We start from the raw sequence: 17638 nt of genomic DNA, 5'->3' as shown, positions 1-17638 counted from the left end.
AAAGAGGATTAAGTAGCACCTCTGATGGGAAGACTGGAGGATGGGATGCCAAATGAGAAGTTTGACCATAAGGAAAGTGGAGGACAAGCTACTTTAGCTCCTCCATCCCCAGGTTAGGTCTCCAGCCCTCTCCAGCTTCCTGTGACTACCAGAAAAGCCAGCGTATAAATTCTGTTTGGTTACCTGCCAGTCTAAAAGCTTCTCCTGTGGCTTTGAGCTTTCTGCTTGAATAACCGTGTAGCCTAACCAGAGGTGACCAGAAATTCAGTCAGAAGCCTCAAATGACCTGACCCTCTAAAATGGGAAACAGGAATCCAGGTAGCTTGTTCCTTAGTAGGCAGTAGTCCAAACACCCAGTGGTGACGTAAGGAGTGGGAAGGCAGGCACTGAAGATCAGGCCTGGAAAATGCTATAGATAGCTGAGTATGGACTTGGGACCTGGAGTTAAGCACCTGTATTCACATCCTTCTCCGTAAGGCCATGGGCAACTTAAGAAGTAGCCTACATTTCCTTATAAATGGTAAGGATTAAGTGAGATAACCCATTCAGAGTGCAATTGGCAAGTGCCAACACAGAGTAAGCACTCAATATGTGTTAACTACAGTCCCAAGGAATCCTAATCCATCCTGCCAGAGAAGTACCACACTCATACCCGTTTCTCAGCTCGCACATTTAATCAGAGGGTTTTGGCGTCTACTGGGTTGGCTTTCCATCCATGATCTCCGCTGGAAGCAGAGCCCCACTGCATCAGAGCAGAGGCAGCAGCATCCATCAGGAGTTTTGGTCTCCTACGCAGAGGGCAGGCTCTCCTTCGGGCTGTGGCACGGTCCACGGCTCTCTGTAGGTGGTAGGTGGTGGGTCCGGGCCTAGCTTATCTTCATTTCTGTTAGGCTTCGGGGCTCCCTTCACTCCCTGCGCCCTGCCGCTCTCAGGGCTCACCGGGTGTGTCCGCCAGGCCTGGGCTCTCTGCTGCGTGGAGCTCTGCAGGCCGACAGGAGTCAGGAGGAGAAGCCGCACGCAGGGCTGGGAGCGCCGAGGCCCGTGTCCAGCCAGAAGGGAGAGGGGCGACCTCGGCCAGCCGGGCCCCGGCCCCGCTGGCTACCTGGTGGAGGGGGTCCCGGGCGCTCGCGGAGGCCGCGGCGGAGCTCCCGAGTGAAGGTGTCTCTGAAGCGGGCAGCGCACCGTGGCCCAGCCGCGAGGCCTCGCAGACGCAGGGCCGCGTCCTGGCCGCGCTGCTGGGCCTGCAGCAGGGCCGAGGCGGTGAGCTGCGCCTCACGCCTGGATAGGCCCCACTCATCCACCAGCTGCGGGTTGTGCAGCAAACACACTTGACACTCTGAAGCCTGACTTACAGTCACTGAGAACAGCACACTAGACTTCCTGCTCCCGCAATATTAGGAAGAAAGAGTGTATAAGGAGAAAACTATGTAATACATCGAATACAGTATGATTTCATTTGTGCAGACATATATTTTTAATGTGTGTATATAAAAAGGTTTCTAGTGGGTATTTTTGGTTATTAGGATTTTAGAAGTACGTTCTAACTTATAAAAAATTTTCTGCATTTTTCAATTATCTACAATATGTACTAACTTTATAATTAGCAAAATAAATCAACAAATGTAACTTTTAAATAGTTCATTATGATAATCAGATAACACAATAAGCTTTAATATGTTCAATAATAAACCATAACTACCAATGAACATGGTCTTCCACTTCTCTTCAGAAAACAGTCTTTTGTGAATTTTCTGAATTTTACCTTTACTGTTGCTTTCAAATAATTAAATCATGAAGGCTCTCTATTATACCTGAAAGAACACAAAATCCAAATAACTCCCTGATACAGCCAATCCAATATCACTACTGGGAAAAGTGAGATAAAACATACTTGGCATAAGAAAAATGACTGAATGAGCCTTTCAAAGTTTTATTTTCCTCTCCTACAGTCATATATTTCCAAAGGTGATTTTATTATTTCACTAATAAGTGTGAACAAGAGAATTTAATTACATCACATTTAGATTTAATAATTATCTCTCTGCCATTAGAACTTGTATCCTAGTCTATTACAATCCTGATTATCAGTTCTAGAACTTCCAAAATACATTTTTAAAAGTTCAAGAGGAAAACAGAAGAAGATTTATATACTACTATCGAGTGAAGTATACTGTTTCTTAAAAACTTTTTATATAAAGTAAATATCTGGTACAGACAACATTTACAAATAACAAAAAATAAAAATCTAGAGGGGAGAGAGAGGCAGTCAGAATGCTATGGGTTAAGGCAGGGTGGGGAGTGAAACAGGTGATGTTTTTGGCAGCCATTTACATGACATAAAGGATTGACACAGAAGAGATGATGAGGTCTTTATGGTTTGAAGTGATTGGAATTTGAGGGTAGGCAAGAAATGCTGGCATTTTGCTTTTCTTTTGACAGGTCTGTGCCTTTGTTCCAGATGCTAGTCTTTTATGTCAGTTCTTTCATTTCTCTGTTGTTCCTCTCGTGCTCCTCGTGAATGTGTGACTTACTTTCCTTCTCCTCACCTAAGGTTTCTTTCTCGCTTCCTTTTTCTCTCACATAATGGAGAGAGTTTTTTGTTGTTGTTAAAGTATCCTTTTGAAACAATTTTTTCCTCTTTTTGACTTTTAAAAGTTAAAATAAATTTGTTATATAGACCTTGTTTGTCAGGGTTTTTTTGCTTTATGTTTTTTGTGGGTCATTAATCATTAACATTTTAAAAAGGACTTTTTTTAATCCCCACCTAAATGTTTCTATATTAAGTTTTTTTTCTCAAAACAGTTTTTACACAGCTCAAATTGTCTTTAATTAACTAATTTCCAGGTCCTCTAAAGAGTTCCAAGTTTTATAGCTACATAATTGTTTTATTATTATTGATTTTGGAGAGAGGAAGGGAGAGGGAGAGAGGGATAGAAGCATCCATGATGAGAGAGAATCATTGATCAGCTGCCTCCTGCATGCCCCCTACTGAGAATCGAGAATGCAACCCAGGCACGTACCCTGACCAGCAATCTAACTGTGACCTCCTGGTTCATTAGTCCACACTCAACCACTAAGCCACACTGGCCTGGGTAGCTACATAATTTGTAATAATGAAATTTAGGAGTCACACTGACCATCTAGTCATATTTGAGGCTAGTCATGCCAGATATTTTATTAAAAGAAGCAGACTTACATAGACTAATTTACTTCTTAATTCAGTAAAAGTTCTTGAGTTTATAGCTTAGCTTATATTTATTATATTATATTATATTATATTATATTATATTATATTATATTATATTAATTATATTATACTAGAGGCCCGGTGCACAAAAATTTGTGCACTCGGGGGGGAAGGGGGGTCCCACAGCCCGGCCTGTGCCCTCTCGCAGTCTGGGACCGCTCGGGAGATAACGACCTGTTGGCTTAGGCCTGCTCCCAGGTGGCAGAGGGCAGGCCCAATCCCTAGGTGCAGCCCCTGGTCAGGCTCAGAGGAGGGCCGATTGGGCAGTTGGGGTGCCACCCCCTGTCATGCACAGAGCAGGGCGGATTGGGAGGTTGCGATGCCACCCTCAGTCACGCTCAGGGTAGGGCCGATAGGGGGGTTGGGGCACCGCCCCCTGTCACACTCAAGGCAGGGTCGATGGGGAGGTTGCGGCGCCACCCCCTGTCACGCACAGAGCAGGGCCCATCAGGGGGGTTGGGGCTCCATACCTTGTCACACACAGAGCAGGGCCAATCAGGGGGTTGGGGAGCTCCCCTCTGTCACGCACAGAGCAGGGCTGATCAGGGGGTTGAGGAGCTCCCCCCTGTCACTCACAGAGTAGGGCCCATAGGGGAGTTGGGGCACCGCCTCCTGTCACAAACAGAGCAGGGCAGATCAGGGGATTGGGGCGCCACCCTCTATCACCCACAGAGCAGGGCCGATCAGGGGGTTGGGCACCGCCACTGTCACACTCAGGGCAGGGCCGATGGGGAGGTTATGGCTCTACCCCATCACACAAGAGCAGGGCCCGTGGGGGGGGGGGCGGGGGTTGGGGCGCCGCCCTCTATCACCCACAGAGCAAGCCGATCAGGGGGTTGGGGCGCCGCCACTCTCACACTCAGGGCAGGGCCGAAAAGGAGGTTATGGCTCTACCCCATCACACACAGAGCAGGGCCTGTGGGGGGGGGGGGGGGTAGCGCCTTCTATCACCCACAGAGCAGGGCCGATCAGGGGGTTGGGGCGCCGCACCCTGTCACACACAGAGCCGCAGGGCAATCAGGGGGTTGGGGAGCTCCCCCCTATCAGGCACAGAGCAGGGCTGATCAGGGGGTTGGGGCGCCTTCCCCTGTCACAAACAGAGCAGGGCGGATAGGGAAGTTGTGGTCCCGCCCCCTGTCACACACAGAGCCACAGGGCAATCAGGGGGTTTGGGTGCTGCCCCCGGTCACACTGATCCTGGTGCTGGGATGCATATTACCCTTTTACTATATAGGATAGAGGCCTGGTGCATGGGTGGGGGCCGGCTGGTTTGCCCTGAAGGGTGTCATGGATCAGGGTGGGGGTCCCCACTGGGGTGCCTGGCCAGTCTGGGTGAGGGGCTGAGGGCTGTTTTCAGGCTGGGGGTGACTGAAGCTCCCAACCGCTCTTTTCATTTTTTTTATTCTGGGCCAGCTTCAGCTCTGGCTCCAGCTCTGAGGCCTCTGCTGCTGAAAGCAGGTTATCAGGTTTGTTTGGGTTCTATAATCGAAACACTGTATCAACTCCAGCTCTGAGATCCCGGCTGGCTGAAAGCAGGTTTCTGGGGTTTTGTTTAGCTTCTATATTTGTAACAATGTTTCAAACTGCAAGCTCAGAGGCCGGCAGGGCAGGCGGGGAACGTTGGTTTCCTCCGTCACTGAAGCAAGCAAGCCTCATGTTAGCTTCAAGCTGCCTGGCTGCCGGCCGCCAACTTGGCTGGCAGTTAATTTCCATATCGCCCTGATTAGCCAATGGGAAGTGTAGCAGATGTACGGCTAATTACCATGTTTCTCTTTTATTAGATAGGATTATATTATATTATATTCAAAATGATGCAGCACTGTCCCAACCCTTAAGTAAGTTATGTGTAGTAAGGATAGGAGGCACATCTAGTGTCTTAAGGGTTGATAGGGGCATGGTAGGTATAGTGGAACACACCAGGGAATAAGGATGCAACACTGACTGAAGATGCACTTTTAGGCCGAAGAAACAGCATCATTAGGAAAGTACCAGTGGTCTATTTTGGCTAGAGTGGAGTGGTAGAATAGGGCAAAGGCAGAGAGCAGGAGTTTGGCCCATGAAGGGCCTAGATGTCATGTAACCACTTTCAGATTTTGTCTTGTGAATTGGAATTACTGAAGATTTTGAACAAAGGAGTTTGTTCAAACTTCTATTTTTTAGTAAAGATACTGGTTGTTAGTTAAGACAGATCCATGAGAGAGTGGTGAGATTAGAGCAGTTAGGCAATATGGCAGTAGTCTAAAAAGTATTAATGGGGGTTGGAATTAGTGTAGTGGCAGTGGTGGGCATACAAGAAGCTTCATTTCCCTGGATATAAAGTATTTCCTAATAAAATGAAGAGTTCCTTGAAAAGTAATAAAATTTATTTGCACCTACACATTTTCTTATTTGTACCTAACCTGATATTTATAACCACAGATATCATTTATTGAGCAGGCATGCATTTGACATTTACTAATTCACAGAATCTTCACACTACAACTCTATGAGTAGGTATTATCCCCATTTCATACATGTCAAAACTAAGGCACAAAGAGGTTGAATAACTTTCCCAGATTCACACAGCTAGTATGTTTAATGGTGAGTGTTTGAACCCAGGCAGTTTGACTCTACTCCCCATGTTCTTAATCTGTATACCCTTTTTCCTGATGGATCAGTATTTGATGAAAAACTCTTTATTAATTATTTGGATTATCTGATTTTCTTTGAAAGATCCCTTTTGACTTAGAATCTTTTTATAGTTTCAGAATCTTTTTATAGTTTCAACTATTTTAAAAAAAGCCTGGTATTTTATTTTTTTAATACTCATTAAAACCATTCTAAGGGTTGGTTGTTTTCAACTGTGCAGTATCTTTTCATTTCAACTACACCTTACTGTTCAAAATCTGAAGATCTGTGTGAAAGATTTCTCTGTGTTTTTATTTTCCTTCCCAATGCTAAACTTAAGCTGGGTAATTATAGTACAGTGTGAATTACCCACACACAGAATAGAATTGTTATCAAAAGTATATTACATAGCCTCATATCCTAAATTAACAATATATTTTTCCCCAACCTCCCCTAATTAAGTATAAGAAATAAGAATTAGAGACCAGGATCTCTAACTGGAGAGGTTCACATGGAAAGATGAGCCAGTTTGTTTTAAGTTGAAGAAAAAAGCTACTGGAGGAGGTACAATTAAGGACACTGAAGAGACAGGGACTAAGGGAAAGAGAAGAGATAAGGACACCTGAAGATGGTTGTTAAGAGGCTGAATGAGGAAAGTCACAAACCTCTATTACCCTATGAAATAGGAAGCAAGTCATGTGCTGAGAATAAGGTTAGAAGAAATCAACAGTAATAATTAAGGACAGTGATACCCTTAGAAATATCCACCGTGAAGTGTGTGAAAGAAACCAGATCAGAAACACAGGTTGTACCTTAGCTGCTATTTCCAAGTAATAAAATATTTATACGATACTAGAGGCCCGGTGCACAAAAATTTGTGCACTTGGGGGGGAGGGGGGTCCCTCAGCCTGGCCTGTGCCCTCTCGCAGTCTGGGAACGCTCAGGAGATAACGACCTGCTGGCTTAGGCCTGCTCCTGGGTGGCAGAGGGCAGGCCCAATCCCTAGGTGCAGCCCCTGGTCGGGCTCAGAGCAGGGCTGATTGGGCAGTTGGGGCACCGCCCCCTGTCATGCACAGAGCAGGGCGGATCGGGAGGTTGCGATGCCACCCTCAGTCACGCTCAGGGTAGGGCCAATTGGGGGGTTGGGGCACCGCCCCCTGTCACACTCAAGGCAAGGTCAACGGGGAGGTTGTGGTGCCACCCCGTCACACACAGAGCAGGACCCATCAGGGGGGTTGGGGCTCCGCACCCTGTCACGCACAGAGCAGGGTCAATCAGGGGATTGGGGAGCTCCACCCTGTCACGCACAGACCAGGGCCCATCAGGGGGTTAAGAAGCTCCCCTCTGTCACTCACAGAGTAGGGTCGATAGGGGAGTTGAGGCACCGCCCCCTGTCACACACAGAGCAGGGCAGATCAGGGGGTTGGGGCGCCGCATCCTGTCACACTCAGGGCAGGGCCAATGGGGAGGTTATGGCTCTACCCCGTCACACACAGAGCAGGGCCCGCGGGGGAAGGGGGGTTTGGGGCGCCACACCCTGTCACACACAGAGACGCAGGGTGATCAGAGGGTTGGGGAGCTCCCCCCTATCAGGCACAGAGCAGGGCTGATCAGGGGGTTGGGGCGCCTTCCCCTGTCACGAACAGAGCAGGGCGGATAGGGAGGTTGTGGCCCCGCCCCCTGTCACACACAGAGCCGCAGGGCGATCAGGGGGTTTGGGTGCTGACCCGTCACGCTGATCCTGGTGCCAGGAGGCCTCGCGGCTCCGCTGATCCCGGTGCTGGGAGGCATATTACCCTTTTACTATATAGGATAGAGGCCGGTGCACAGGTGGGGGCCAGCTGGTTTGCCCTGAAGGGTGTCATGGATCAGGGTGGGGGTCCCCACTGGGGTGCCTGGCCAGCCTGGGTGAGGGGATGATGGCTGTTTGCAGCTGGTCACACACCCTTCAGGGTGGGGGTCCCTACTGGGGTGCCTGGCCAGTCTGGGTGAGGGGCTGAGGGCTGTTTTCAGGTTGGTGACTGAAGCTCCCAACCGCTCCTTTTTTTCTTTTTTATTCTGGGCCAGCTTTAGCTCTGAGGCTTGACTCCAGCTCTGAGGCCTCGGCTGCTGAAAGCAGGTATCTGGTTTGTTTGGGTTCTATAATCGAAACACTGTATCAACTCCAGCTCTGAGATCCCTGCTGGCTGAAAGCAGGTTTCTGGGGTTTTGTTTAGCTTCTATATTTGTAACAATGTTTCAAACTGCAAGCTCAGAGGCCGGCAGCGGCAGGTGGGGAACATTGGCTTCCTCCGTCACTGAAGCAAGCAAGCCTCATGTTAGCTTCAAGCTGCCTGGCTGCCAGCCCCCATCTTGGCTGGCAGTTAATTTGCATATCGCCCAGATTAGCCAATGGGAAGTGTAGCGGATGTACGGCTAATTACCATGTTTCTCTTTTATTAGATAGGATGCCATATGCACATTTAAAGACATTTTCAAGGCATAGTCTTAAGGTATTAGTTTGGTAAAAGGACAACATACATGAATCATTTATGAAAAAAATCATTCTAAAATGTCTGTATTTAGAAAAAACAGATGCATACATCATTTATGACAAAGGTACAGTTTTTAAATGTTTACATTTTTGCCCATTCTTTTTAGAATTACTAACTACACCTACTATACAGAAAAGAAAAAAATATATTTATAAAATTATAGTCTTGAAATATACCAATACTTTAATAGAACAGAGTACTTTAAGAATAGTTTGTTCTACTATAGTACCTATTTCTATTACATCAATTAGCTTACATGCCTCTGGTAAATAAGGGAGCAATCTTGGAACAATGTGAAAGTTTTGTTGGTTCATATGTAATTTTTCCTAGGCAAGGGAGCCAGAATAGCAAGAGTACAACAACAGCCTTAGGAAAAAAAGGTAAAAGCTCTCAGCTCAGGTACTGCACGGACAGGAGCCCTTCCAGTTCTATTTCAAGAAAAATAAAAATGTGCACATGTACAAGAGCTCCCTCCCCAGCGGGCAGCAACCCCAGCTTTCCAGGCTTTTCTTGGCTTTGTGGTAGCTGGCACTTCTTCTGGGCCCACCATAATGGCAGCCTACAGGCTCAGATCTCCACTTCCATCAGCAATGACTCCATGCCTTCAAAGCACCATTTCCACTGTATAGACTCCAACTTATTGATCTCCCTTTCCTAGTTTTTCCAAGTGCTCCCTTGAGTTACCAATTATTAACTTTGTTAGCACTCCAGTTCTAAAGTTGCATAGAGCTTTCCTGATCTGCTCCAAACCTATTTTTACTCTTAAGCCACCTCATTTTTAGTTCACAATCTTATAAAAAGCAAGGTATTTTAGCAATGCAAATATATGTGTAATAGCCAAGACACCCATACATTATGCATCTAAGTGGAATTTAGTGACTTACCTTTGGAAGCTTGATAGGGGGCTCTTTGGATTCCTCCTCTTCATCACTATCTGATTCTCCACTCTGAACAGAGTTCTTAGATGCAGCTGCCAGTGATGTTTCCTTTTTCTGCCATTCCAGAACGCAATGGCGTACATTGCAATAAATATTAAACGCAGAAGGATTGCTATGTAGTTTGATATCTGGTATTATTACTGTATTCTCCAAGTTTTCAGACTGAAATACAAGATATAATACTTCAATTTCATATTCCTTTCCATCATCAATTCTAATTTTAAATAAAAAAATAAAAATATTAGAATTAGACATGCTAGATGACCTTCAGAAGTCACATAATTGGCAGAGCAAAAATAATCTAAATCTACTTATAGTGCCCTTTCTACTATACTTCATTACTTTCTGAGTAACACAGCAATAACCAATTTGACAAGGGCTAGAAAGGGGCAGGTGAAGAACTTAGGAATACCTTATTATCCCATGATGGGAATTGAGCCAATATAGCTTAACTGCTATAGTCTCAAAGGACATTAATTGGGGGCTTTTCTAAGAGACACCAAATGTATTGTAGAGTCTCAATAACTTACCACAAATGTTGTATTACATTTTTATTTCTTTTAAAAGTAGATATAGGGATTTAAACAGATATTAGGGCTAAAAAGAAAAACCCTTAATTTTAGTTAATTCTTCAAATTTCATTCTCATTCAAATAGTGGCAATACTATGAAAACTATAGATTATGAACATACACTTTCCTAAAGCTGTTTCCTTGCTATCAGTCTTGATAAATACTAAAAATCACATGCTTAGTAATTTAATCGTTAAAATTAAATAATTTTTGTCTTCTCCCAGCATTTTATTCAGCAGACCACAACCACTCTTTTATATCAACATTTACATTATAAATATACAGACAATTGGTTTAAGATATTCTACAAATACAAGTTCCAATAATTAGAGTATTTCTAGGAAGTATGCAAGATAAATAAAATGATAACTCAAGTACCAAAAACACTTGATCTCAAAAAATGCTATACTTCTTCCATAAATAATTGGTGAAGAGGAGAACCAAGATGGCGGCATAGGTTAACGCCGGAGTTTGCTGCTTTGAACAACTACTTCAAAAGTGAAACCAAAAAACGGAAGGGACATCACCCAGAACCACAGGAACGCTGCCTGAGTGGAAGTCCTACAACTAGGAGGAAAGAGAAACGCATGCGGACACTAAGAGGAGGCGCAGTGCTGAAGTCAAATTCTGAGGTGCGGAGTGCGCGGAGCGGGCTGGCGGCGGAGGGCGCGGTTGGCGTTTTCAATCGGGAGGGAGTCGCAGACTCTGAGCTCCAGATACAGGCGAGTCTTTAGGGACCCTGACTCAAACGGGAGAAGCGGGACTGTCTGGCTTCGGTCAGAGCGAGTGCAGCTTTCTCTCCGAGCTTTGCAGCGGGAGCTGGGACTCAGAGAGGCAGAGCCCCTGGGGACAGGACTGAGAGCCGCCATAACTGCTCTCTCCGGCCCACCCTGTTGATCCTGTGCGACCCGCCCCGCCCAAGCCCTGCACACAGGCATTTGCCGGATAGCCTCAGGCAAACGCCAGATTAGCACCTCCCTAGAGGACAGAAGTTCTCTCACTGCTGACACAGCTGATTCTCATAGCCACTTGGCCTGGAGGTCAAACCCTCCCTGGAATTAGCTACAACAATCAAGATTTAACTATAAGACTGTGAACAAAGACCACTAGGGGGTGCACCAAGGAAGCATAACAAAATGCGGAGACAAAGAAACAGGACAAAATTGTCAATGGAAGATATAGAGTTCAGAACCACACTTTTAAGGTCTCTCAAGAACTGTTTAGAAGCCGTCGATAAACTTAATGAGATCTACAAGAAAACTAATAAGACCCTCGATCTTATATTGGGGAACCAACTAGAAATTAAGCATACACGGACTGAAATAACGAATATTATACAGACTCCCGACAGCAGACCAGAGGAGCGCAAGAATCAAGTCAATGATTTGAAATGCGAGGAAGCAAAAAACACCCAACCGGAAAAGCAAAATGAAAAAAGAATCCAAAAATGCGAGGATAGTGTAAGGAGCCTCTGGGACAGCTTCAAGCGTACCAACATCAGAATTATAGGGGTGCCAGAAGATGAGAGAGAGCAAGATATTGAAAACCTATTTGAAGAAATAATGACAGAAAACTTCCCCCACCTGGTGAAAGAAATGGACTTACAGGTCCAAGAAGCGCGGAGAACCCCAAACAAAAGGAATCCAAAGAGGACCACACCAAGACACATCATAATTAAAATGCCAAGAGCAAAAGATAAAGAGAGAATCTTAAAAACAGCAAGAGAAAGAAACTCAGTTACCTACAAGGGAATACCCATACGACTGTCAGCTGATTTCTCAACAGAAACTTTGCAGGCCAGAAGGGAGTGGCAAGAAATATTCAAAGTGATGAATACCAAGAACCTACAACCAAGATTACTTTATCCAGCAAAGCTATCATTCAGAATTGAAGGTCAGATAAAGAGCTTCACAGATAAGGAAAAGCTAAAGGAGTTCATCACCACCAAACCAGGATTATATGAAATGCTGAAAGGTATCCTTTAAGAAGGGGAAGAGGAAGAAAAAGGTAAAGATACAAATTATGAACAACAAATATGCATCTATCAACAAGTGAATCTAAGAATCAAGTGAATAAATAATCTGATGAACAGAATGAACTGTTGATTATAATAGAATCAGGGACATAGAAAGGGAATGGACTGACTATTCCTGGGGGGGGAAAGGGGTGTGGGAGATGCGGGAAGAGACTGGACAAAAATCGTGCACCTATGGATGAGGACAGTGGGTGGGGAGTGAGGGCGGAGGGTGGGGCGGGAACTGGGAGGAGGGGAGTTATGGGGGGAAAAAAAAGAGGAACAAATGTAATAATCTGAACAATAAAGATTTAATTAAAATAATAAAAAAAAAAAAAAAATAATTGGTGAAAAATGAAAAACTCTTTATTAAATAAAAAATGTACTAATGTTAATTGAGACATAATATGTGAATATGTCCTCTAGAGATATTTGAAAAAGAAAATATTAGCAATCCAAATCTAACAATATATAAAAAGGTAACACATCATGATAACCCAAAATCAAGGTTGGCTCAACACTGGAAAAGCAGTGTAATTTCCCATATGCATACCGTAGCTAACACAGTAAAAAACAATGCTTGCAAACTAAGACTGCAAACAAGGCAAAGATATCTATTCTAAGCAATTTGATTCAAAACTGTACCAGATATGCCAGTGCAATAAGCCAAGAAAAAGAAATAAAAAGTATACTTAGAAAGTATCTTCTAGAAAACAAAATGCCTTTATTTGCAGAAGATGCTTAAAGAATCTTAAGAAGTCTGCAAAAAAAAAGCCATTAGAAATAAGGTGTAGATTTAGCCAAGTCACAGGATACCAGCTCTCTATATAAAAATGAGTAATATATCTGTATACTAGAAGTGAATAATTGAAAATGTAATTTTAAAATAACATTACAGTTACAGACTGGGAGCCCTGGTCAGAGTGAATCAGTTGAATCAGTTGGTTGGAGCATCATCCCATATATTAAAAGGTCAGGGCACATTCCTAGGTTTCAAGTTTGATCCCAACCAATAGATGTTCTTCTCACATCAATGTTCTCTCTCTTTCTCTCCCCCCCCCCCATCCCCTCTTCCCCTCTTTCTAAAATCAATAAGCATGTCCTTGGGTGAGGATTAAAAATAAACAAAGTTACAGACTGGGAGAAAATATTGGCAAACCACATACCCGACAAAGGACTAGCATTTAGAATATACAAAGAATTTTCAAAACTCAGCAGTAAAAAACAAACAGGTAATCCAGTCAAAAAAATGGGCAAAACACATTAACAGACATGTCACTAAAGAAGATATACAGAAGACAAATAAAATAAGCACATAGAAAAAGGTTCAATATCATAAGCCATTAGGAAATATAAATTAAAACAAAATTATTTATTTATATATAACATACCTATCATACTGGCTAGAATAAAAAACAGTGATAACAAATGCTGGTGAGAATGTGGAGAAACTGGATCTCTCACACATTGCTAAAAGGAATGTAAAATGATACTGCTACCTTGGAAAAAGTGTGGCAGTTTCTTATAAAATTAAACATGTGCTTACAATAAATTCCAGCAATTGTACTCCTGTGAGGAAAGAGTTAACATTGCAGGTATGACTTCTTATTCCTTGTAATTCTCCAAGGGAACCATGACTGATCCTTGGTAAATCCTTGGGAATGTGGTCTTTAGAGTTTTCTTTGTTAGCTGTTGATGATTCTGGCTTGTCCTATTGCTTTGTACAAATATCAAGATTGAACCTGAGTTTCAATCTGTGATATACTATGTGATATCACCTGAGATTCACTTACCATGCTGGCTGCACAGCAGGATATGACTATATGACCAGACCCCCATAAAATTCTTGGATCCTGACTCTAATGAGCTTTCCTGGGCAGAAACATTCTACACATACCCCTGTAGTTCACTGCCTAAGAGGAAGCATGTCCAAGGAAAAATTAGGAAACCTGTGCCATAACTCATTAGACACCTTCAAAACATTTTTTTCCTGCTGCCTACTGTGTATGTACCTTTTGTTGTACTAAGTCTTAGTCATTAGTATAAATTGCTTTGGGTCTTCTGAATCCTCTGGCAAGTCATGGAAGGAAACACTGCCTAATCATTCTACTCCTAGATATTTACACCACCACCCCCCCCCCCCAAAAAAAAAAACCCACCAACACATATATTCACACAGACTACTAGATAAATGTTCATAAAAGCTTCATCTGCAATGGCCATAAACTGGAAACAACATGTAAATGTCAAAAGGGTGAATGGATTAACAAATCAGGATATATCCATATAATGGGATAACTAATCAGCAAAAAATAGACTAAGCTGGTTAATATGCACAACATGTACACAACTCAAAATCACTATCCTGAGGGAAAGAAGCCAGATATGGAAAAGTACACACTGTATGATCACATTTATATGAAATTCTAGAAAATGACAAATAATCTATAACCACAAAAAAAATACATCTGTGGTTGCCTACATCCAGGGCTTCAGGGAGAAATGGAATGCAGCAAAGGAAGAGGAAACTCCCAGGGATGATGAAAATTTTCTGAACCTTGATTGTATCATTCAAAACTCACTAAAATGTACACTTCAAATCCCAGTCTCAGGTTCTGCTACTAAGATAATGACCTAAGACCATTTGAAGCAGGATGGTGAGGAAATTTCCTGTGTAATGGATTTTATTTCTCTTATAAAAAAGTAAAGTCATTTGCTAGAGGGTAGGATTTATCAGAAGTCTGAGGAGACGGGCAAAGGTCTGAAATAGTAATAGGAGGAAATGAAAGACCTAATTGACCAGAAAAAATAAGAAGATAGTCTGGCTATGGAAGGTTCATTTGAACATGTACTGGTACCAATAAACTCTTTTTTAAACTTCTCTTAGCAGCACATGATATTCATCTGAAGGAGAAGAGAAAACAGCTGAATTCATATAAGACTGAGTTTTGTAAGATGGATGCAACAAATATAGATGGAGGAAAGGAAGATGTGGTAGGCAGAATAATGGCCTGCAAAAATGTATTCACCCTAATCCCAGAAACCTGTGACTATGTTACCTCACCTGGTAAAAGGGCCCTTAAGACACGATTAAATTAAATCTTAGGATGGAGAGATTTATGTGGATTACCTGGGCGGATCCAATTAATCACAAGGGTCCTTATAAATGTGAGAGGGTGTCAGGACAGTCTAAGAAGGAGAAAGTGTTGGAGTGAGGCAGCATGAGAAAACCCAACCAACCATTGCTGGCTTTGAGTTTGCAATGCTAAGCTTTCCAGGGGATACAGGCAGCCTCTAAAGCTGGAAAAGGTTAAAAAAAAAAAAAAAAAAAAGAATTCTCTCCTAGAGACTCCAGAGGAATATAGCCTTACATACATCTTAACTTTAGTCCAGTGAGACTCATTTTGAACTTCAGACTTTGAGAACTGTAAGATAATTTGCATTGTTTTAAACCAGCAAGTTTGTGTGATTTGGTACAGCAGCCATAGGGAACTAATACTGTAGATTAATTAAGCAAGAGTTATTCTAAAAAACAAAAAACAAAACCAACAACTGTGGTAACTAAACTGAATAAGAAGGAATTAAATAAAGGACATGGCTAATGGATGAGGAAAAATACTAGTAGAGGGGTCAATGACAGTAAGAAAGGAGATATGGTAGTATAGATAAATGGATTTTTTGTTTATTTGTTTAGCTGAAAAGAAATACTTGTTTTTAAAAAATATGGAAAAAAAGCCCATTGGCATTTTTTACATAACTTTTTTAAAAAGAAGGTGGATGAAAAATAGTCCAAAAACAGTAACAGAGGGCAAGGAGACTAAAAAAATGTTACTATTTTATATGTTTATCATAAGTAGGAAATGTTTCTTATTTATCTTCCTATCCCAAATATCTAGCATAATACCTACACATAGTCAGTATGCAATTAATATTTGAGGAATATAAGAATGCATTTTTATATCATTCTTATTACAAGTTGCTCCTATAAAGGCGATAGCAGATATAAAACCTGAAGCTAGACAAGAACTGAGAATTACAAAGGGCACAAAGATAGAGACAGAATTGAAAGGGACAAAAAAACCTTGACTATCCCACATTATCCTGATATCATATACTACCACCTTTAGGAATATCACTAAATGAAAGCTTAAAAGAACTTAAAAAGATCTTCAAGATTCCCATACTATGACTCTGCACATAAATCCAAAAAGTGGATAAGGGGTAGAGGTTGGAAATCTAAATGAATATAAATCTGTTAATTGTTTTTAATATATATATATATATATATAGTAAGTATATTAAGAATGCTCTCCACTTTTCTATCTCAAAAGCAGAAGTAGTAAGAGGTGACAGAGTGAAAATATATTATCTGCCCACCCAGCAACATTTTCCTTAGGGTAACCCTTCTCCCATTCCACATGGCCTGCTCATTGGGGTGCTTACCTCTAACCAAAGTACCTAATCTCCAACACCAATGTAAATAATACAGGTTAATAAAAAAATCATACCCAAGACATTCTGCTAGAACCAGTAGGAGAGATGTCTCTTGCTCAAAGAAAATGAAGATGGAGCTGCCAGCAGCCTTAGTGCTCAGCCACAGGCAATAAGCCCACACCGAAGCAAGAGACAAAGACATAGATTTGATGAATTATTTAATCCCTGAATCCATCTCTGTCTCAAGATAGAGCCACCAAATAAATTTTGTCCCTTATCCTTTTGGAAGTGTTTTGTTTGTTTACTACTTTAAAGTTGATTTCTCTCAGTTACAATAGCAAGAACACTAATTGGAAAGAGCAGGAAACTGTCTCTAGAACTTAAATATGATATACAGGCCATGCTAAGCTATATTAACCAAAAGTGGAGCTGTTCAGAAATCATAGTTATGACTCTTCTCTTCCTCCTGTCTAGGCTTCTTAGTACTGTTCAAAAGAAAAGAGACTCATATAGAAAGCAGAATCTGGACCCTGAAAATGTTTAAGAAAAAACTAGATGAATTTTTTTTTTTTAAATATATTTTATTGATTTTTAACAGAGAGGAAGGGAGAGAGATAGAGAGTTAGAAACATCGATGAGAGAGAAACATCGATCAGCTGCCTCCTGCACATCTCCTACTGGGGATGTGCCCGCAACCCAGGTACATGCCCTTGACCGGAATCGAACCTGGGACCTTTTAGTCCGCAGGCCGACGCTCTATCCACTGAGCCAAACCGGTTTCAGCAAAAAAAAACTAGATGAATTTTATAGCAAAGAGTTTTGTATTAGGTAGAAAATGAGATCTTTGATTGCTAAGATCCCACCTAATTAAAATATTCTATATTGCATTTTCTTTTGCACTGCCACCCAGTCAAAAGAATCTCAGAGCAATAGAGATGCACCAAGATTCTCCCTAATTCATGACACATGCATAGGCATATGATGAACCCAAATTCAGGTCCCAACTCACGAGCCAATTTTACTCAGTTTGTAGTACAGGTAGTCAGAGTGTAAGAAAGAAGAGAAATGGTTATGTTTCCCCCAAATCAAAAATAAGAATAAATAATAAACAATTTTCAGGATCTAGTTATTAACTTCTAGGCTACTGATCGAAATATGAAGCTAAGCAGTGTAATTAAATACTAAGAGGCTTCTAAAAAATTACTTTAACACAGAGATGTGAAATGGTGTGCTAATTATATTCACACCTTTTTAATCTTGGCATTGTAATTCAAATTACTACATAAAAAAATT

General features: G+C 42.3%; 1 protein-coding gene across 9 annotated transcripts in view; it reads right to left on the bottom strand.

The window, feature by feature from the left end:
• The window catches only part of MYCBP2 (MYC binding protein 2), a 300098-nt gene that overhangs the window by 234045 nt on the left and 48415 nt on the right, over positions 1–17638 (bottom strand). For all 9 annotated transcript variants that reach the window (XM_036296929.1, XM_036296926.1, XM_036296920.1 and 6 more), the window contains exon 3: positions 9273–9488. In XM_036296929.1, the coding sequence (XP_036152822.1) occupies positions 9273–9488 (216 nt within the window). The remainder of the gene's footprint in view (positions 1–9272; positions 9489–17638) is intronic.

This window comes from Myotis myotis, unplaced genomic scaffold, assembly GCF_014108235.1.
Source record: "Myotis myotis isolate mMyoMyo1 unplaced genomic scaffold, mMyoMyo1.p scaffold_m19_p_3, whole genome shotgun sequence".
NCBI lineage: Eukaryota > Metazoa > Chordata > Mammalia > Chiroptera > Vespertilionidae > Myotis > Myotis myotis.
This window is presented reverse-complemented; position numbering and strand designations above follow the sequence as displayed.